This window comes from Hyalella azteca, unplaced genomic scaffold (assembly GCF_000764305.2).
Source record: "Hyalella azteca isolate HAZT.00-mixed unplaced genomic scaffold, Hazt_2.0.2 contig12589, whole genome shotgun sequence".
Classification (NCBI taxonomy): domain Eukaryota; kingdom Metazoa; phylum Arthropoda; class Malacostraca; order Amphipoda; family Hyalellidae; genus Hyalella; species Hyalella azteca.
Window position 1 is genome coordinate 4,300 of NW_025942544.1, and position 24,289 is coordinate 28,588.

At 36.9% G+C, this 24,289-nt stretch overlaps 1 protein-coding gene across 1 annotated transcript in view; it reads right to left on the reverse strand.

Annotated features, from left to right (window-relative positions):
* Positions 1 to 2,986: 2,986 nt before the first annotated feature.
* Positions 2,987 to 24,289, reverse strand: part of LOC108681119 — a 33,199-nt gene continuing 11,896 nt past the window's right edge. The window contains exons 3-7 of the mRNA XM_018170110.2: positions 15,035 to 15,348; positions 14,628 to 14,738; positions 11,089 to 12,150; positions 10,092 to 10,255; positions 2,987 to 3,196 (exon numbers count right to left, since the gene is read on the reverse strand). Of these exons, the coding sequence (XP_018025599.2) occupies positions 2,987 to 3,196; positions 10,092 to 10,255; positions 11,089 to 12,150; positions 14,628 to 14,738; positions 15,035 to 15,348 (1,861 nt within the window). The remainder of the gene's footprint in view (positions 3,197 to 10,091; positions 10,256 to 11,088; positions 12,151 to 14,627; positions 14,739 to 15,034; positions 15,349 to 24,289) is intronic.

Below are 24,289 nucleotides of genomic sequence, written 5' to 3' on the forward strand. Positions count from 1 at the left end.
ATTAAACTGAATTCCCATGTTATACGCGAAATTCAGAACATAAAATAAAATATTACTCAACTACACAAGTATGCCTTGTTGAATAGAATTTTCTGGATTATGAATTGGATGTTATGAATGATATGAATATAATTTTCAAACGGAAATTTATTTCGCACGACTTAACATTACAGTAGCAGGCCCCTTTAAACAGTACTCTCTCGAATATGAGAACGATTTTATTGAGTAAATATAGCATATAATATAAAATAAGTAAGTATAGTAAATATTGACATGTGGCATGTTTATTAGTGGCCGTCACTGCAGTACGGCCGGTCTGCAGACCACGGAAGACATGTGGCATGTTTATTAGTGGCCGTCATAACTTGTATAAACCAAATTGAAGAAAGTTTCTACTTGTGTACTATTATACTGTTTAAGAGGCAATAAAAAATAATTTATTTTTGCTCTAGGTTCCAAATTCAAGATAAGATAATGGAAGAAAGTAATGTCGTTCCTTTATTTTCGCAAACATCCGCTCAAGTTCGCTTCAATTTCTAAGACATGCATAGCTACTGTATGATCACGCATATTTTTAACAACACTTCTCTTTTACTTCACTTCTAGTTTGTTGGTCTGCTTCAAATCTTATATAATCGATATTACTTTAACAAATTTCTAACAGTCCAATCGATCGGAAATTTTGCACACTTGCGTAAAGTCGGAGACAATGCATGAGTCAATTGACAGAATAAATAATTACAAAATTTTTTATTTTATTATTAAAAAATCGAAAAAAATTCTTTTTAATACAAAAAAATAAAATAAGAAATTCATTGTACATGTGTAACATCGGAGACACTGGCCTCTTTAGAAGTGTTGTCTTTAAAAAGCGATTTTTAAACGCATAATATTTAAATGAAAGGAAGATTATTTAGTTAAACGCAGAATACATAAGTTCCATTTAAAGGAGTTGCGTTCTATAGTCGTGAAAGATTATTGATTCACGGAACGATGGAACTAACTCAGCAGTTTCGCTGTTTGAGGCCCACACAGACTTTAGTACGACAATTGTTCCACATGACGAGTGCGTAACTTCTTCGCTTGACAAGTTTCTTGGAATTTGCATGCCCAACAATAAAAGAGAACCATATAGTTTGACATGGATTTTTAATCGTACTGATAAAACATTAATACATTCAAGCAACGCAAACTTTTGAATGTACTAATTAGCAAAAAGAGAATTTTGATAGATCGGGAAGAAATAAACTGCTCAAGCAGTAACTAATATATTCAAATAATAACGCAATATCAGGAATCAGGCTTGCTTCTCACGAGCAAGCTGTGAAAACCTTCGGCTAGTGCTATTCTTGATGAGTAAAAAAATGTGTTTCTCCCACAATTGATCGTACCTTATATAACTAAAGGTCTAACCTGAGAAAAATCAATTCATCACCTAAGGGATCAGCAATGACCACATAAACATGAATCCTAACATAAAAGATACTAAATGAAAAAACTCCTTAGCCGAGATCAGCCATGAAAATGGATATGAAATAAAAAAAATTAAATTTTTTGGCCCAGTAATTGGTTTAGTGATTTGAAGGCATTTTATTAGTACCTACTTACAATAAGTAATGAAAAATCTACAAATTTTAGTTTGATAATGTAATTTGAAGTGAGAAAATGACAAAAATTTCATAGACTTAGAGACCAGAAAACATTCTAGCAACAGAACACTCTTTGGTGCTCCAAGTTATTTTTTTACATTATCCAGCATTAGATTCCAAGCATATCCCATAAGATTCCATGCGATATCACATATTAAACTATGCGTTACACAATTCAACTACCAACATCATGATGAAGACCACGACCCTGCTCACAAATAACAGCTGCGTTCCTAACTGTTGCCACACGCAGCTCAATAGGTAATCAGCGCGGTTCGGCCTTCCATCTGAATTGGATACTGTCCAGAGGCTGGTTGGAGAGACCCAAATCTCATTAGTAGTAAAATTATTGCAGTCTCCTCCCATGTTATATCTGATATAGCTGCTTCTTACACTGTACATATGGTGACGTGATGACAAAGCTTGAAGAACTTACAGACAATGTTGTGGACGTGTGTACAGTATACTAAGCACATGGTATTAACTTGAACGTACAGCGAGTAAATGTCGTTAGCCTGGGCAGTAGACAAGCACTTGGTCGTAGACAATAAGTTCAGTCGCTCAGCTGCCACCAGAGTATAATATTTAGTATATTGATCGAATGAGTATCTAAAAAAATTAGGCTATGCTTGAATGTTATTAAGTTTGAAAACCTACGAGCAGAACAAAACGCGTTGCCACCACAGTTTTCGCAATCTAACCACAACCCATCCTGCCGTTTTATCACATGTTGGGTTGCTTTGCGTCTGATTTTGCACTATGATCCGTACTTTTAGATCGTTGAGCAACAATTTGAGCGTAGCTGTGAATAGAACTACTCTCATAATGTTCATCCACATCGTTGCTAATAATTAAATTGAAGTAGAGAAAAAATATGCAGAATTGTTTTTGCGAAGACTGATCAAGTTTTTCTCCCTTTTTCAACGACGGGAAGTAGCTATGTCAGTCAACGCGGCTACAGCCAAGCAGTTGTTAGATCCGTGCATACGCTCTACGTTCCGATATTTGCTTGATCAAGCCCTTACCGTGCAGAGGAACATAAAAATTGAGAAGCAAAAGGAATGCAGGACGGATTTTCACATTGGAGAAAGAGGTGCAGTATTTCATTCGATCATTTTAGTGACCGCCGTTTCTGCTGCTCTTTTAGCTATCGGCGAAAAATAACGAAATCTCTTGATGAAGGATGACTCACAAGTAACGCGTAGCAGGATTGCGCTGTAGTGGGCGTCCCACTTAAAAAACACGCAAATTACATGCACCGTTGATAAAGAAACACTCACAAGTAACGCGCAGCATGATGGCGTTGGAGTGACTGAGCCATATGGATGAAGCAAGACTCACAAGTAACGCGCAGCATGATGGCGTTGGAGTGACTGAGCCATATGGATGAAGTAAGACTCACAAGTAACGCGCAGCATGATGGCGTTGGAGTGACCGTCCCCCTCGGTGTTGGACGCCAGGCAGGTGTAGAGGCCAGCGTCCCGCCTCGTCACGGAGCTCAGGCGCAGAGTGTCCCGAGCGCCGCGGGTGTTCCCTGACACTTTGCCCTGAGCCGTGGGTGCATGAGGTTGTTATTTAAATAATCTTTATTATTCATAAACGTTAAATTATATCAATATAAAAAGTATCAAAATATATTTCGTTATTTAATAGGTGAACAAAGCAATGTTTTACTGTGGGGGTGGGGAAGGGGAAGGGGAATGGCCAAATGATTGTTTTGGTGGACGACGGGCATTTTCTTTTCCCCGAAGCCGGAAAAACTTAAATATATTTGTTGGTTATCACATAATTTCCCAGACTTAAGTTTTTGTAGTCATTTTCAGTTATTTTGTGGATCCGAACGTAGATGTGGTTTTAAGAATTATCAATTTTGCATTATTGTCTGTCGCAAGTTCACTATTCATATTTGCCACTGAAAAAATACATTTTTCTAAATTATATTAATGATTTTATTTATAGTTACTGATGAAAAAGTAACATTGAACTACTTTAACCCGTTCCATTCGAGAAAAAAAGTTTTTGGATTAGGTCGAATCGATATTGTTTAGTTCTTAAGAAGTTCTTAAATTGTTTATGAATGTGAAAAAAAATTAATTGTATAATAGGAGATTCGACCTGGAACAATATGGTACCGCTAGGATGATGCGAGTCATAATATGTCTCATTCGTTTTCTTATTAATTATTGACTTAATAACAAATTTTGTTATTTAGTTTTAATCAAATAAAATATCATATCACCGAAAGAAATCATTGCAAATGATATGGCATAGATCAATGCACTCCTAAGTCACCGCTGCTTATATGCAGCATTTTAGTCGCATATGCATACGGACCTCAACCAAAAGGCTATTTGGCGCTACACGATGTACTACCCATATCGTAAATGCTCATGTTTGTTTCCTTTTACACCCACGTTTCCTAATTATTTCATCATGACTTCGTCTTTAGATATTTTTTTCGTGGAGTAACTAGTGTAAGATAAGTTTTCTTTTTTATATGAGGCCGATTGGGACAAAATTTCCAATATTTGTTCAAATTTATCTAAATTAACAGCAGCACAATGCAACCATTTCATGATGTTATCAAGTCTGACTTGTCCCACTGCATTTGAAGCTGCTTCGCTTAAAACATACATGAACTATCGACCAAAAAGTTGCCTTGTTAGATAGAAGATTATTCACTCGAAAAAAATATTAAAAGGATTACCCTTAGCTCGTATAATTTCCTTATTTGTACATTAAGCCAATTTCTTTGTATTGCCCCTGTGGTCATTTTATCCTTTATGTGCAAAAAACAATCACCTCGTTCAACAACAATTCAACAAGTTCTTATGGGGAATACTCCGAATATGCATTTATATATTTTGCTTCTGGATAACTCCACTGATTTCAAGCGAGACTATTCTATTTCAAACGCATGCTTTAACTCGCTTTCGATGTTGTTCATCCCATCTCGTCAATCAAGGAGAACTCAACTTGTGAACGATTATCGGCTGGATCAGTTCGTAAGTTTCTTATGCAAATGAGGTTATGCGGGAACCCAGATCGAGCTGTCCACGACAAAGTCTATCTACGTTACTGATTTATTCAAGGTTTCGAAGATCATTAAGTCAAGTCTAAGGAAGTTATGAGCATCAGGATCAGAGAAAATGTCAATTTCATTGATGGTTTCTATTAGATGGGCAAAGATTTCATTCAGAGAACGAGACCCGCAAAATATATACTTGAATATATTTGTACTTATATTATTAGCCTGCATATATCGCAAGTTCACAAGGAATTTAAAGTAAAGAAAGCGCCAAGAAAATTCGATATGGCGAATTTACTTTGCTTTTAAATTCCTTGTGAATATATTTGTACTCGAATCCTCGTAGCGGCACCATAGAGTACCACTGTACATAGCATGATACAAAATTCAGAATAGCGTGTGAGATTTTTTAATAATCTCAGTTAGTTCCACTAAACTTTAGTTAAGTATCGGTTGAATCATATTTCCCTCCCTAAAATGTAAACAATTATTTTGATAATAATTCTAGCTCGCTTTTCATGTCGCGTATTTTCGGACAGAGCCTTTTTTCTCCACATCTCTATAAAGACCGTTACTACCACCCCGCTGTGTTAGCAATGATCGTGAATGTTGGCAACAGTAAAGACTGGACTTGGTAAAAGGCTTGAATGCTTGGCAAACGAGTTCTCACGCAGCCCTTTACAATTGAGACCATTTCAATTACGATTTAATTTTATATTATATAATTTCTACCATATGCAACCGCCAGGAGGGTGTGGGTTAATATAGTAATAAAGAAATTTTGACGAAGTTTACTTGCGACCAGTCCAGTTGTTATATAATAAATGATTTTTAAATGTAATATATAAATTATTTTAGTTGGGTGAATAAAATGATTTTATTTTTATTTCTAAATTGCTGAAAGGGTTGTTAGTTTAGTGACATTAATCTGATCAAGTTTCTAAATTTTCTATCATGCGTGGATACTTACTTATCTTTCACTTGATTAATTAAATAATAATTTTTATCTTCAATTATAAAATTTTATCTAAAGCGCTTCTTTTTAAACAATTCAATATACTTGAAAAGAAAAATATACAGCACGATACGGTAATTAACCAATTTATTATTTTGCGATTTATATTATATAATATCATTGTATTCGTAATTTTCTTACGTAAAAAATGATTGTTTCTTTGCCTTTGCACCTATACTCGTATCTGTGGATAAGAACATTACAAGTAATTAATCTAAACATTCGTGTTTGAAACCTTTTCAAATTCCATCTCGTCACTTGAGCAGCCATTTGAAATGTAATCAAATGACCTCATATTTTCCACTTCGAGTTGTGAAGGCCATCAACGAAAAGTAAGTATTATGCGTAAAAGAATCTTAAATCGATAAAAAAAGTAATTCCAAATCCCATCCTCGCTAGATTTGTTGAGTAATTCTTATAGCTTTCAAATGTTGATCTACCCATTCTTGTTAGACTTATTTCTTTATAAAGTGAAGTAAATGTTTTGAGCGAGATTTATAAGCATTGGGAGGAAAACTATTTTCCTTGCAAAGGCTAAATGCATGGAACCTAACTAAGCTATGGTTACAGAAATAAGCCACTGAAACCACCAAACACTGAACATACATAGTCTGAATACATAGAAAAATTGCACAATGCGAGGACTAACTATAGTGATTTTTACGTAAGGCAGTATAGCTGAACACGACAACACGTAGACTGGCAAGTCATTTTTCCGAATTATGATGTAACTTGAACCAGGAACGTGAGGACTGCTAGTCATTTTATCGTATGATGACTTAACTTAAACCAGGAGACTGCGGACCATCTAGTAATTTTATCGTATGATGATTTAATTTAAACCAGGAGCATGTGGACCAAGTAATCATTTTTCATCATATGATACTACACGCAATGCGACTCTTTGTCGTAAACCGATTCCGACCAAAATCTCCAAAATTATACTACGAATATATTATCTTAGAGAAGCCAAGAATTCAGTGTAAAATATTAAAGATTTCCGCTTCATAAACAACATGAGATAATCGGATAATCAACTCACGGATCAGTTAGCATGAATGTCTAATCGCGTTTACCAAATAATGTAAAGTAAATAGTTGAGGTGTATATTAACAGTTGGATAACCAACTATTAATGCATGTTCTAACTTAGCATTCGTGCTGAGAAAATAACCAGATCAGCCGCTATACTTTTTTATTTTTTTTTCTTTTTCTCTCTTCTTCTTCTTTTTGCCACACATTTCCTACTACACACAGCAATCCCCCAATTGTGGCCTTTTCCTGTGTGTATCATTAGTGTTTAAAACAATCTTACATTAGTTTTACCTAGCNCGAGATGACATCACATCCTCGTAAGGTGGCGGCCACACTAGACTCTGTCTCTTATACACATCTAGATGTGTATAAGAGACAGCGGTTGAGCTCCTGGGAAAAACGGCTCGAGTGAAAACTTTGACCTCAAACCCCCCTGTTCGTGATTATACAGCAGCAGCATATCAAAAGTGGAGAGTATAAGTTTAGCGTCCGCTTCGCTGGCTGTAGGCACACAGAAAGTGAGCCGCTCCTGCCGAATCAAAAGTGGAGAGTATAAGTTTAGCGTCCGCTTCGCTGGCTGTAGGCACACAGAAAGTGAGCCGCTCCTGCCGAAGAACTTATTTTTAATCGGTAAAGGATTGATAAATTTTCAGCTTATAATTAATTAAAAAAAATAAAATTTCACTGAACTTCGGGTTAAAATTTACATGCCGAATCATTTATATGCCGGCAGTATCACGACCACTGAATCACACATCATATTCCTAGATATTACTCAATATGCGGAGCGTGGTGAGCGTAAAGAATTTAAATACTGAACGTAAATTGGGTATAAAAAATTCTTGATGCCGTTTGCCCGAGGCGAAGATGAATTCATTTATGCATCGTGATTTAATTCCGACACTTCGTAAAAACCCATAATTGAGCCGGTGCTCGAGGCCGAAAAAATGATAAGTTCTAGTTCAGCCAACACGGAAGCCAGAACGCTGGAAACTTCTCCGGTCTGATTATCTGGTGTTTATCATCCGTATTTATCACTCGTATTTATTGCCCGTATATATATATCACCTGAAATTATCACCCGTACTTATCACCCTTATTTATCACCCAAATTTATCATCCAGATATATCACCCGTATTCATCACCCGTATCTATCACCCACATTTATCACCCGTATTTACCACCGGTATTTATCACTCGTATTTCTCACAGGCAGTTATCACCGGTATTTATCACCGGTTTTTATCACCGGCATTTATCACCCGCATTCAACTCCCGTATATATATATATATCGCCCGCATTTATCACCGGTATTTATCACCCACATTTATAACCCAGATTTATCACCAATATTTATCACCGGTATTTATCACCCGTATTTATTACGGGTATTTATCACCTTTATATATCATCCGCATTTATCACCCCTAATTATCACCCTTACTTATCACTCGTAATTATCACCCGTATTAATCACCTTTATATATCACCGTATTTATCACCCGAATTTATCACTCGTATTTATCACCCGTATTTATCATCCGTATTTATCACCCGTATTTATCACCCGTATTTATCACCCGTATTTATCACCCGTATTTATCACCCGTATTTATCACCCGTATTTATAACCCGTATTTATAACCCGTATTTATTACCCGTATTTATCATCCGCATTTTTCATCGAGCGTCGGACATTTTTACCCTAATGAGGCCAACAAATTTACTCCTGAAACTCAATTTAAAACGCAGCAGTAAAATTTATTATCGGTTTGAATTAAAATGAACGGCTCGTATAGTGCAAGTTTACAGCCGCTCATAAATTGCCGGACTGGAAGCTATTTTTCATGCCAACCGTTAGGCAATAACTAAATGAATTATTTTCATTCTAATAATAATTGAATTGATTATGGCTCGACGAATCAACTAGAGTTTTTATGTAGTAATTTATTTTCTGCAAATTTCTGCTGTGAAACTATAAATTTTCCACGCATTAGATATTTCAGCTAATAATTGTTGGCCCGATCAGTTACAGAGGAAAATAAAATACTCGTTTTATTTTGATAAATTAAATAAAATTCTAGATTTAGATGACGTTAAATTTTAATCCATTCCTTGACCGCTGAAATGGATACTTAACAACTAAAAAAATAATTTTCATTCTTTTCCGAACGCTTCCAATTTAATCAGCCGACGAAGTGCTAATTCTCTTAAATATCCTATCATAAAGCGCCAAATTGCCGCTTAACCATATAAAATTAATTTTCCAATTGAATTAATTTAAAAAGCTGATTTAAATTGAAAATTAGCCCCGGATGGGGCAAAATATGGCAAAGTACTGAACCAATAAGATATACAATTAAAATTTATCCATTTAGTCTGTAATTAAATTTTCAAGCAGTAGTCGCTAAAAAGTCATAATCAGTCTCACGAAAGGTTAATATACTTCTTGTTAAAGTTGAACTTTATTTAAACTTCTTCTAACCAAACTTTCCTCACATTCCAAAAAACTTTCATGCAATCGGAAAGTAAAGGAAAGAAAAATCTGCCTGATTTGATGTAGTTCACGTGTATAAAAAAACGCGGCACAAAATATAAGTAAATTTTAAGGTAGCGCAATTATTTTTATTAAGACAGCGCAATTATTTTTTCTCGGATTGGAAGAAAGCAACTCGTATCGAACGATATTGAGTGCCCGCTGGCCTTGAGCACACAGCTGCTGCTTCATGATTGTGAACAGTGCCCACGAACAATAAGCATTGTTTTCTATATCATATAATACATTATTGTATTTTTAGAGCGGGTATAATATTATAAAATTATAATATTATACACATGATAATGTGTATAATAGTATTATATTTTGTATATTTGTATGACCCACGTATTGTATATTTTAATTCTTGTATAATATTGTGAAAGCAGTGTATTATGTTGTATAAGTAATGTATTATACAATAAAAGGCATACATTATGTTATTAAAGATGTTTATATTATTGAATAAGTCATATATTATACTGCAATCCAGTGAATCATATTGCAGTCAAGTCACACCCCAGCACGGAGCCGTTATTAGCTATCGAATTAAATTGTGACGTAAAAACGTGGATCATGAATGTGACGTTGTGTGGTTAAGTTCACTATATTGACGTAACTCTTTCATGGTATAGGTCACTAGTGACGTAACTCTAGTAATGTATATATCACTAGTGACGGAACTCACATTTATCATGAATGTGGTGTTATATGGTGGAGGTCAGTAGTGACATAACTCGCGTTGATCATGAATGTGACGTTTATGGTTAGGTTCACTATGTTGACGTAACTCTTGTATTGTATAGGTCACAAGTGACGGGACTCACATTGATCAAGAATGTGATGTTGTATGGCGGAGGTCGGCTCCGAGCAGCACACTTGAAGACAATTTCACCACCCTCCTTCACCATCACACTCGCACCACCAGCGTGCGTGATGGTGTGGCCCTGCGAGCCTGTGTCCAGCACGCTCAGGCGCGCCTTCGGGACCGCTGATGACAACACAAACTTGAAATTAATTAATCCAGCATCAACTTTAATGTACTTCGTATTTTGTAAATAGTGTTAAAAAATGTTAAAGCGTTACACCAATGCTAGAGAAAGAGCAAAGCAATAAGCCGGCAAAGCAACATAAACGCCAAAGAAGCAATCTATTTGAAAACCTCTGTAACGAATATATGTTGATAGATGAAATAAACATTTTGAATGTTTTGCTAAGACAATTTGGTATGTGTCGACTGAGAAATCGATTATAACACACAGGGTAAAATGTAGTAACCTCGGTGAAAGCTTTTATTGTGAATATCGTATAAACGTTGGATTAAAACTATTACTTAAAATGCGTGCAGAAACGCATTGAAAAATTGCATGTCGTGAAAGTTCCTTCGAGTAGGTTTTATTGAAGACCGGAGAATTTGTTTCTATGATAATGATTGGATTATTTTTCCCAGTGAATCGACCAATATTTTTTGGTTGCACAGAAAAATGTTGAAATTCAGGTACTTTCAATGTTTCTTTGAAGAGTGATAGGCAACATGAGATAAGCAATGCAAAATTATACAAAAATCAAATAAATCAAGCATCAGAAATCTATAAAAAATTTTGCCTTGTACCGGCTGTCTCCTGCAATTAAGTTTTCGAAATGGATCAATTTGAACTTTGGACAATAAATCTTGTTGCCTTTCATATGCTAACAATTCAATGTCAGGCTGAGAGTGATGCACTGAGATAAAACTTTGAATGGATCAATAATTTATTCAAACGAAATTCAATCAGAGTTAAGCGCACAGAAAATGTCGCAAACACAAATGAATTCGATGCTCACAATACATGAGGATGAGGATGGACACATCGGTGACGGTTGTCTCCCGCCACTGCGGAACGTTGGCGTCACTGTTCCTGAGTTGGACGTTCTTGGTGAGATGCTTCAGCTGCTTTAGGTCTTCGCCGCGGCCGATATGCCGAGCCAAGAACTCGTGTGGCTCAAACGTGCTGGAAACATCGCGATTATCTTCTTTAAGATCCTCTCTCGTGTAACCTGCATGGCCAAATTGCATCACTGGATCCCCTTGAATCACTGGAATCTCTGGCATCACTGGAGTCGCCTGCATCACTGGAACCTCGTCGGACGGTTTATGCACCTCCGCAAAATGCGATTCCATTGCAAGCGAATCTGCTTCTCTCGCGATCAAATTCTTCCTGTGACGTCGGCCGGTCATTGCATGCAAAACTTTGGAACTTGTCGCCGGTTCTTCAACAGTATTCCTTTGGTCCCGTAACTTCCGTCGGGTCGTTAGTGTATTGTTTCCCACTGAGCCTCTGCTTCCAGTTGAAAAATTATGATAACATGTCCGGTGATCTAGAGGTGAATTTGTTGCGGTGTACAAATTATCCGAAGTTGTGTAATTCTTTTCCATAATTCTAAGATGTTGAAGCTCTCGACTGATCCTTGAGGCAAGGCCATTGAGTTGAGAAGAATGAGGCACAACTTCCTGTGATGGAAAGTTGGTCATAAGAAAACTGCTCGCAACATCGTCAGCTCCGTCCATTTTTGTTCGAGGACTTGCAGGATGAACATTACTTTGCGCGGGAGTTGACAGCGTACTTTCTGATTTTTTAATGGTATCAGCAAGAGAATTTTCCTTATTATTCTCAGTATCTTGGGGTATAGGATGAAGAGCCTCGCCGGCATCAACAAATGGTGGGGTAGGTGGATAATATGGATTAATATCCGTGGTGGTGAGGCGACACACGAGGTCGCTGTGGTCGTGGGATGAATTGAGGGTCAAGTCCAAGTGGGTGACGGCGGTGCCCTCATCGGGGGATCTCCATGAAGAGGGAAGAGGGTAGCCCTCCAGCAGCCACTCGAGGCTCTTCAGTCGCCCAGCTAAAAGAGGATTACCAAGTCAGTTCGAGCACAAACGTAACCCAAGAATCTCAGGCACGCGAGGAAAATATCATGGAGAAATTTATCTCAGTTTGAAGTAAAGTAAGTATAATTTTCATGCATCTAAAATCATTGAATATTTACGCAAAAAACAGCTGATGATAAAAAATTTAATGACAGATGAAGAAATACTCAAGATTTTCTAATTAAATTTTCAAATTAAATCGAAAAAAAAAATAAATTTGAACCGGAAGGTCTGATAACGAAAGTTACCGATAGAAGAAAAAGAGTTGTAAATGATAATTCAATCAATGTTTCAATGTTATTCAATGTAATGAATATATTGACGTGAAAACAAAAATGTTATGGTCTCTGCAATTTTTCTCACATTGACAACGTTAATAAGCTTATTTAAATAACTTCCAGTCGTGACAAGTATAATATATCACATCCATCTTAAGCCTTAATTTGAACCCTTATTCTTATTCAGTGAATAAAAATAAGATCGGCGGCAAATAAACGAGTAACAGAACAACAACCGTCCCGAAAGACGCGACTGGCAACTTTCAGAAATAAATGTTTCGGGAAATATTGACTTTGGTTGAGAGCAGCGTGTGTCCCGACACACGAAGTGCACAGCGGCGTGTGTCCCGACACACGAAGTGCACAGCGGCGTGTGTCCCGACACACGAAGTGCACAGCGGCGTGTGTCCCGACACACGAAGTGCATTCCCAGCAAATTAGCTCTGCGTCTCATTTGCACGTCACTTCGCCGCGACGTCAGGAGGCTTGTTTCTTCAGTAAAATAAGAGCATTTCTGCACTGCACAGCTGCATAAATGTATTTCAGCACTGTGTAAAGCACCAAATAAAATTTTCGCTCAATTACCGACACAAAAGGTTCCCCATTTTATGATTGTAACGATAATGACGTACACTTTGTTTGATGAACTCAACTTATCTATGTTTAATGTCTGCCTCTATGTCTTGCTATCATGGAAAATAGTTACCTATACACTTTACTTACTCATATTTATCGACGACGAACGTGTAACATCGCAATTGTATTTAGTTTCTTCTTATAACTGAGTGATAAAACTGCTACAAGAAAATCTCTTCCCGCAAATTCGCTTGTACAAGAAGATCTTTGTCACTAAGAAAACAATCCCGCTATGTTGGCCAATAATATTTGTGACTATGTACGTATTTCTTAGCTTGGAGTTATCAGGTTAGCGTAGAACTGGTCAAGAAGTTATATCAAATATTAGTAAACAATAATTATCATGATTGCAATAAATATGATCTGAACTAAGCCCGTTCAAAATGTCTCATAATTGGCTTCATACATTTAATGGATAACTTATTTCGTGAGGGATTAATCCACTAATCCTTCTGATTCCGTTCATTTTTTTTCATTTTACGTTCATTTCTGTGTTTCCATCGCTGGATGCGGACGATGCAGTCGGACCTTTGGATGTAAATTTTGCCTTTCATGACGTAATTGATGAAGTGATTGATGGGTTTGTCCTTGCCATCAGTTCCGCAAATATTTGAAGATATTTTTGTTAATTATTTGCTCTCATTTACAGACGTGATCTAACGTAATCCTCTTGAGTTCAATTAACTAGTTACCAAGACTACAGTTACATTAGTTCGATGGGTACATGAGTTGCGTGTGTAAGTTAAAGTAATTCAATAATATTGTGTACGCATCAGGGACAAAACTAAATGAACTTAAATTTGTCGAAAATGCGAATAAAAAACCTGTGCGTATTTCAAATGTTGAACCATTTTTAATGGTTGCATTCAAATTCATTAATTGATGGTGTTGAAAACCAGTTAAATATAAGATTTCGATTTAAATTTGTGTTGAAATTTAAATTTTGGTGTATACATTGATTAAATGTGGCATCATATATATAAGAATGTTTCAGCGGAGCGCAAATTATTCCACGATAGTTGTTTTACCAGAGGATTTATATTAGGTGATTTAGAGATGTTGATGGAGGCTAAGCTGATGGAACTCTAAAAAATGAGGGGCCAAATTATTGGAGTAGTGACACACTTATCTATTTCTTACTTACACCACAATGAGAGAGCGCACGTAGCACTGATACGTCCCTTGACCGCACTAACTGAGTCACGATGACCCACACATGAGTAAGAATTCCATCGTTATTTCGGGAAAAATCTCCTCGCTTATTTGAGTAATAAGTTTGCAGTAAAATCAATTGTATTGGCTGAATATTTGTGTGAACAAACACTGAAAAATTACATTGATTAAATTAACTAAATTTCTACTAACCCATCAAATAAACTACTTAATAACACCTTAATAATTTGAGCATGAGGTACAAATAATTCTGCGGACTGTACAGTTATTTTAGTCATTACGTAAATAATGACCAAAATGAACTGAACATCAAGTTACAATTAACAATAATTCTCACAATTATAAACAGTTGAGTTAGCCATTACCGAAGTGTGCACTGCAGGTGAGCAGCAGGCGGTGGCCCTCTGAGAACGGCCCCACGCTGCCCCCCACGGGCCCCCCGCTCACGTCCTGCACTCGCACGTCCAATATCCTCTCTGCACGGTTAACGGGCGGGTACGGTTAACGGGCGGGTACGGTTAACGGGCGGGTACGGTTAACGGTCGGTTAACAGCCAATCACGGTTAATATGTATATTTATCACATAATTTGAAATATGTAATAATTGAATGTATTTTTATTAGAAAATATCCGTTATTTCTGATCAAAGTGTCATCATTTCTGATTTAATTCGGCAGTGTCTTATGTTTAAAATAGATTTGCAGTTAACACCGTATGCGCCCATCCATTTCTCACAGTGGCAACTCAAAAAGAATGATCCCCGGTAACTCACCTACAACAGTGAGCTGCATTCTCAGGGTGACTGCAGGAGATATTTTGAAGTGTACAGTGCATCTGTACTCAGCTTGGTCGTCCTCCTGCACGTATTTGATGACCAGAGTTTGCCCTTCTTCCGCCAGGGAAATTCGCTCGCTTGCCGAGACGTCGTCGCTCCATGAAATTTCGCTGTCAGAATTCGGCGTTTTAGATTTGAAGTTTCGGAGGCTGGAAGGGAGGTTGTCGCCGGGGTGGTGGTGTTGGTAGTGTTGGAATAGTAGACGTTGTTCCTTCGAACCTTCAACTTCTTTATCTTCGCGGCCGTCATGACTGAATTCAGGAAAAGACAAATAAATAAATTAAAAAATAAAATAAAATGAAATAAAATTAAAAAATAAAATGATTTAGAATAAATTTAGAATTAGAATAAATAAGAAGAATCATGCTGGAAGTAAATTTGGATTCTTACATTTTAGATAGCACGGAAATTTTCAGCTGTATTTTTTCAGGCCAAACTCATATTATAAAAATAAACATTTGCTAGATGTCGCTAAAAAGCTAAACTCATGGCAGAATTTGAGGTAAATTATTGAGTCGGAAGCGGAAATTGAGCCTCAAAATAACTTCAAGTGCAACAAAAGTGTTGATAAAATTTCTAAGAATTTCGTTCACCTGCATAAAAAAAACTTTGTAAAGTAACCATTTATTGTGTAACAGTGTAATTATATCGAAATATTCGCAGCAAAATCCACCTGTCAAAAGCGAGGAGGAGGATTGATTGTAATGCACAAATTCATGGCAAGAATGTACTCAGAATGTAGATAAGGAAAAAATTAATTGTTCATCATATAAATAATGAAAATGATCGTTAAAAGCTTAAAACTGTTAGGACAGTTTGACATTCTGCAAAGAATAAGGGTGTGCACAAAGCCAGCAAAAATTATTGAAATTAAGAGTGGAAACTTTTTGAATTATAACTTAAAAAAATTTAAATTTTTTAAGTTATCACACAAATAAGGCTTACGCACAAGTCCTGCTCTTGTGTGTAGACTTTATAACAAAGACATTTGAACAAGACGACTCGCTCTCCACTAAGACTTCAATCAACTTAATGTCACTCGATTAAAATTTATGGAAATTATGCTGTCCAGCCTTCATCGTTGCTCACTGCAATATTATTATTGTTCCCATTACATTGGCTTGCATACTGCCACCCACCGTTTTTATTAATAAAGTTTCAACAAAAATGTAGATTGTTAAAAACATTTTTTTAACAATCTTTTTTTTTAACAATTTTTTTTAACAATTTTTAACAATAATTTTGTAGATTGTTAAAAAAATGATTGTTATAACGAGTAATCCTCATTTGACCTTTGCATCAAAACATCACCCGACATGATCAGGTGATGGCAGCACCAATGATTCATGATGACATGATACGACAACCTTCATCATAAATTTCTATCGGGTTCCCAGAATTTGAAATTCAATTATTGGTATCGCTCATGAGCCGGAGATGAGCAACATCAATCATGATTAGGTGCGATGCGAGGCTGTGTTTTGCGGTAGCATCGCGTGGCAGAAACTGACCGTTTTAGGCGGTCTGGAGCGATAAAAGTTTTTGATAAATAAATTGCCTAACTTATTTTAATCAGGTTCCTAAAGTGTTTACATTTCTTGTGTTTTTACATCGAATTTCTAAAGCGGAGCCTCATTACAGGGACGCGCAAAAGAGACCAATTCGCGTAGGACTTCGCGCACAAATTAATGCAAAATGTTGCAGCCATGTGCATCGTTCAGAAAAAAAAATTAGAATATTACCTGAACATTCGTAGCATGTGCAACGAGATTCTGAGCCTTGTTTCGCTTTTCAAATTCTTTAAAGTAAATGGTTCGCCTTTCAATGGAAAGAGCTGCCGAAAAAAATCTTCTTCCTGAGTCTTGACTTTCTTATAGTTCTGTTCAGAACATCAAAGGTTTTCTGGATATATTTTCTTCCCTTTGCAATCTTAACTTCTTTTGATTGCTAAACGCATTATTCCTTTTATGTTTGAATTGCAACCTAAATATTAAGCTGATTTATCATATTAACGTAATCGATTTTAAGTCATCCATTGAAATATATTTTAAATCAGTTAATCATTACCATTCATTGACAACAGGAAAACATTATATACCTCATTCGTCTCATTCAGCTTCATTTTATTTTTCGGATATTTGTAAAATACTTCCTTGAAAAATTTATAATACTTAAATTTGGCAAGGATTAACCTCCACTGACATATTAATGTATAAGCTGGCTTCCAATTTGTACACAATAGATCACGCACAAATGTTCCTTGCAGGAAGCTAGGCTGGGCAGTTCCCGTCTTCCTTGCTGACTCAGAGGACTACACAATCCCTCATTAAAGCTCAGAGATGCAGCCCTTGAATGATGTAAGCCGGATGATATGCTGGTAATTAGAGCTAAATGTGATCTGCATCTCCAGACTTGTCAATGGTCAGACTAATTGTAGCTATTGGAGCGCAGTCAAGACTATATTCGGGCCCCGAAAATAGTCTCCAAAAGCGCCGTCACCGTAATTGTTATTCCGGTCGATGACCAGTGAGATGACATGGAAAGTTTTCAGATAAGTTGCTGGCATATTTTTAACGAAATATTTGAACGATTAAATTTTGCTTATATAGTCCTCACCTCCTCGAATCTTAAACATGGTTCAATAAAACCTGGAAGTACTTATGGCCTTGGGAACAGAAATCTACAAACCTAGATGGAATAATAAATTATTGTAATTACTTATTTATACTTATTTCCCTTGAGATTCACTAACAATACTAAACTACACCAAATTGTTCCTGTCCTCACAAGCTCGTATCCAAAACATGAATAAATAAAACCTGCAAGTTCATGACCAAAGTTCGGAAATCGCTAAACATGAACTGAATAATATTCACCAACTTTTACTTGGTTGTCAATGATGAATTCCAGTTGGTACCACAGCACCTGAGGAAGGGTCTGGACGTATCATTCCTGTACCACAGCACCTGAGGAAGGGTCTGGACGTATCATTTGCCTCACTCCTGTAATACGGTGGCGTCCTGGCCTCACTCCTGTAATACGGTGGCGTCCTGGCCTCACTCCTGTAATACGGTGGCGTCCTGGCCTCGCGAAGCAGATCCCTATATCCCCGTGTTATTCAATAGCAGCAATGGGAGCTCATTGGTTCACATTCCGGAAGAATTGAACATCGAGTTTCATGCGGAATGTTCGTCCGATCTTCAATGCGCCGCCATTGTAGGGCGCAGAATTGCGTCGCCGAAACGAAACTCCAAGAACATGCACTACACAATTTTTTATTTATGATATATTATATAGATATAGCTTATTTATCTTTATGTCGAATAAATTTATACTTTTCGGCTTGTTATTTATTGAATTATCACGTCTCGTAAGTATCATGTCGTGGTTTTTTCGTGTAACTGTTTTTCCGTGTTTTTATTTTCGAATATTCTTCAAAGAAATTAGTTGATATTAATTATAACTGTTCGATAAGCGACAACAGAAAATAAATTAATGTGGCAAACTGGTGAAATACTTACATACATTTCAGCGCTGTGTTTCAGAGAAACTGCAAAATTTTGTACATAAGAATGAATTAATAAAACTGCCTCATAAGATCCTTCCGTAATATTTTAAAAAGTCCTTGTTCAATATTTAAGACACTCAAAGTCAATGTGATAGTAAATACGTATGTACACTCAGTTATTTCTTAGTGACATAATTTTAAAAACGAAAAAATTGTTTTTTACTGAACTTCACGTGTCAGAAACCAGAACCTCTTGTGAATGTCCACGACAGGCAGACGCCCCAGCTCACCACGAAGTTAGCCCGCAACTTTATTCCCAGCAACGCAAGTTTCCATAAATACTCCGAAACTTTTGCGTTACCCGAGAAGTTCACTTTTCCGTCGTATGCTCTGAGCCATAAAGTTGGTTGCGGTTCTATGCTCAATCCACTTCAAACTGTGTCACCAATTACTTTATTTTCAAAATTAAAATAAAAAAATCTAAATTCTGTGGAAGAATGTCCGTATTTCTAAGTGTATTTTCAAAATTAAAATTAAAAAATCTAAATTCTGTGGAAGAATATCAGTGTTTCTAAGGCTTGGTTGACTTCCGCAGTGATCATTTTCACTCTCCTATTCATTTCATAGACACGTGTTGTTGAAATTCCAGTATTATTATTCCTAAATATTTTTCCGAAATTATTTATCATTAGGGATAGAAATTTATGTTAATAAATGGTTGTGATAGCGCTCAAGTTCTTACTTAGTTTCATATAACGAATATTATGAATAATATCATGTATTGGTATGATGCAATTATATCTTTAGCAACAATCTGTCATGATCCGTTTATTTTTTGTCATTCAGAATGAACATTAAATAATAATATGACAAAATTAACAAAAGAAAGATAACGAAAAAAAGACGAAAAAGAAAGTTAACGACATTCCGCAGCTCTTGCATTCAATTAGACTCTCAGTCAAGATGAAATTACTATAAGCTTTACTAGTACAAAAAAAATCTAAAAAGCAAACTGGAATTCTAATGGATATCATTCAAATTTTTAATACTTTTAACCTTATCTCAAGCATGTCAATAAAAAGTTTACAGCGAAAATAAAGTCACTCCCGGCTTTTTTTCAACTCCTTACTACAGTTGAAAAGGGGGCATATCAACTAATCAGAACATAGAATCATTAACAGAAAAATTAGCCAACTTTATATAAGTAAAATATTATCTACAACTGCATCAATATAGACTAAGAATTCTATAAAAATTAATTTATTATATAAATTCCACAAAGAGTTGTTAGAAAGTATTTATTATAGGTAGCGACATTTTTTAGGCACTGAAACTTCACTTTTTTTAAGCTCGCAATTTTATCAATGTAGCTCTCACCTCGCTTACAACTGTACTCACTCGACTTCAATAAAGCACTCTCCAGTTACAATAAAATCGACGGTTCCAGACGAACCTAGCAGACTAATCATTTATAAGGAAATTAATTTTGATATCTTTACATTCAATCGTTCCTGACTCAACATAAATCAACCATATTTATCAAGGTACTCACCTGTTGCAAGGAAATGATCTCATCAAACTAACCAACTTGTCCTGGTTTTCTCATTCAATCTCATTTTGTAAATAAATTAGTCATGATTTCTTTACTGCCGTTCTCTGCTGAACATCTCTTTACTCGCCTGTTATTCATCAAGGCACTTACCAGTGGCAAGAAATTTACTGCTCCAAAGGAATCATGCACTCCTTGCTTTGTCATTCAATCCTTTTTTGGGGGTGATTTAGTCGTAGATTATTTACGACAGCTTTTAAACGACACTAAACTTTACTCGCCAGTTATTCATCAAGTCACTTCCCAGTCGCAAGACATGCACGACTCCCAACGAACCATATAGTCCTAGTGTTCCCATTCAAAGACTCACCTTTTTTATAAGTGAATATACCATGATTTCTTCACTGATATTTTTTCCTTACTCTTAACTTAATCCGACAGTTGTTAATTACAGCACTCACCAGTCACACTAAAATTCACGACGCCCAGTGAACCATGCAGTCCTGATTCAAGTGCTCACCAACATCAAGAGTGGGGATCCCGTTCCCCCATTCAAAGACGCACCAGCATCAAGAGTGGGGGTCCCGTTCCCCCATTCAGACTCACCAGCATCAAGAGTGGGGATCCCGTTCCCCCATTCAAAGACTCACCAGCATCAAGAGTGGGGATCCCGTTCCCCCATTCAAAGACTCACCAACATCAATAGTGGGGATCCCGTTTACCCATTCAAAGACTCACCAACATCAAGAGTTAGGATCCTGTTTCCCCATGTAAAGACTCACCAACATCAAGAGTGGGGATCCTGTTTCCCCATTCAACGACTCACTAACATCAAGAGTGAGGATCCAGTTTCCCCGTGCAAAGACTCACCAACATCAATAGTGGGGATCCCGTTCCCCCATTCAAAGACTCACCAACATCAAGAGTTAGGATCCTGTTTCCCCATGTAAAGACTCACCAACATCAAGAGTTAGGATCCTGTTTCCCTATTCAACGACTCACTAACATCAAGAGTTAGGATCCAGTTTCCCCGTGCAAAGACTCACCAACATCAAGAGTGGGGATTTCCTCAACGACGTTCACTCTGTGGGACGCGGCTTGCGGAGTTTCCGTTTCTTTGTGCTTCTTGTAGTGGCGTCCTGGCCTCACTCCTGTAATACGGTGGCGTCCTGGCCTCACTCCTGTAATACGGTGGCGTCCTGGCCTCACACCTGTAATACGGTGGCGTCCTGGCCTCACTCCTGTAATACGGTGGCGTCCTAGCCTCACACCTGTAATACGGTGGCGTCCTGGCCTCGCGAAGCAGATCTCTATATCCCCGTGTTATTCAATAGCAGCAATGGTAGCTCATTGATTCACATTCCGGAAGAATTGAACATCGAGTTTCATGCCGAATGTTCGTCCGGTCTTCACACACACCACCATTGCAGGGCGCAGAATTGCGTCGCCGAAATGAAACATCCAAGAACATGTACTGCAAAATATTTATATTTGTGATATATTATATTGAGATAGATTATGCATTTTTATGTCAAATAAATTTATACTTTTCGGTTTGTTATTTATTAAATTATCACGTCTCGTAAGTTTCATGTCTTGGTTTTTCCGGGTAACTGTTTTTCCGAGTATTTATTTTCGAATGTTCTTCAAAGAAATTAGTTGATATTAATTATAACTGTTCGATAAGAACAACAGAACAACAACAGAAAATAAATTCATGTGGAGAACTGGTGAAATACTGACATACATTTCTGCGCTGACTTAATATTTAAAAAGTCCTTGTTCAATATTTTAGACACTCTAAGTCAATGTGATAATAAATACGTATGAACACTCAGTTATTTCTTAGTGCCATAATTTGAAAAACGAAACAAAATTGTTATTAGCGCATTTTCTGGTTTATGGAAAAAATGCACTATTGTGCTCGCCATGTCCGTCTGTCCGTCCGTCCGTCTGTCCGTCCGTCCGTGCCCTCGAGTTTTCGTCGACGAGAAAATGCGCTCTCTGTCACTCACTGCAGTGAGTGCTGAGTTATATTTTTACTGAACTTCACGTGTCAGAAACCAGAACCTCTTGTGCATGTCCACGACAGGCAGACGCCCCAGCTCACCACGAAGTTAGCCCACAACTTTATTTCCAGCAACGCAAGTTTCGATAAATACTCCGAAACTTTTGCGTTACCCGAGAAGTTCACTTTTCCGTCGTATGCTCTGAGCCCAAAAGTTGGTTGCGGTTCTATGCTCAATTCACTTCAAACTGTGTCACCAATTACGTTATTTTTTAAATTCAAATTAACAAAAATCTAAATTCTGTTGAAGAATGTCAGTGTGTCTAAGTCTTGGTTGACTTCCGCAGTGATCACTTTCACTATCCTATTCATTTTATAGACACCTATTGTTAAATTTCCAGCATTATTATTCCTAAATATTTTTCCGAAATTATTTATCATTAGGGATAGAAATTTGTGTTAATAAATGGTTGTGATAGCGCTCAAGTTCTTATTTAGTTTCATATAACGAATATTATGAATAATATCATGTATCGGTATGATGCAATTATATATTTAGCAACAATCTGTCATTATGCGTTTATTGTTTATCATTCAGAATGAACACTAAATATTAATATGACAAAATTAACAAAAGAAAGATAAAGAAAAAAAGACGAAAAAGAAAGTTAACGACATTCCGCAGCTCTTGCATTCAATTAGACTCTCAGTCAAAATGAAATTATTAGAAGCTTTGCTAGTGCAAAAAAAAATCTAGAAAGCAAACTGGAATTCTAATGGATATCATCAAAATTTTTAAGTCTTTTAACCTTATCTCAAGCATGTCAATAAAAAGTTTACAGCGAAAATAAAGTCATTCAACTCCTTAATACAGTTGAGAAGGGGGCATATCAACTAATCAGAACATAGAACCATTACCAGAAAAAGTAGCCAACTTTATACATGTAAAATATTACCTACAACTGCATCAATATAGACTATGAATTCTATAAGAAAAAATTTAGTCTATAAATTCCACAGAAGAGTTGTTAGAAAGTATTTATTATAGGTAGCGACATTTTTTTAAGCTCTGAAACTTCACTTTTTCAAGCCCGCAATTTTTTCAATGTAGCTCTCATCTCGCTTACAACTGTACTCACTCAACTTCAATAAAGCACTTTCTGTTACAAGAAAATCGACGGTTCCAAACGAACCTATCAGACTAATCATTTTATAAGTATATTTATCCTGATATCTTTACATTCAATCGTTCCTGACTCCGCATCAATCAACCATAGTTATCAAGGTACTCATCAGTTGCAATAAAATAGACTCATCAAACTTGCCAAGCTGTCCTGGTTTTCTCATTCAATCTCATTTTGTAAATAAATTAGTCATGATTTCTTTACTGCCGTTCTCTGCTGAACATCTCTTTACTCGCCTGTTATTCATCAAGGCACTTACCAGTGGCAAGAAATTTACTGCTCCAAAGGAATCATGCACTCCTTGCTTCGTCATTCAATCCTTTTTTGGGGGGGATTTAGTCGTAGATTATTTACGGCAGCTTTTAAACGACACTAAACTTTACTCGCCTGTTATTCATCAAGTCACTTCCCAGTCGCAAGACATGCACGACTCCCAACGAACCATACAGTCCTCGTGTTCCCATTCAAAGACTCGCCTTTTTTATAAGTCAATATACCATGATTTCTTCACTGCTATTTTTTCCTTACTCTTAACTTAATCCGACAGTTGTTCATTACAGCACTCACCAGTCACACTAAAATTCATGACGCCCAGTAAACCACGCAGTCCTGATTCAAGTGCTCACCAACATCAAGAGTGGGGATCCCGTTCCCCCATTCAAAGACTCACTAACATCAAGAGTGGGGGTCCCGTTTGCCCATTCAAAGACTCACCAACATCATGAGTGGGGATCCCGTTCCCCCATTCAAAGACTCACCAGCATCAAGAGTGGGGATCCCGTTCCCCATTCAAAGACTCACTGGTCAGCATCAAGAGTGGGGATCCCGTTCCCCCATTCAAAGACTCACCAACATCAAGAGTGGGGATCCCGTTCCCCCATTCAAAGACTCACCAGCATCAAGAGTGGGGATCCCGTTCCCCCATTCAAAGACTCACCAGCAT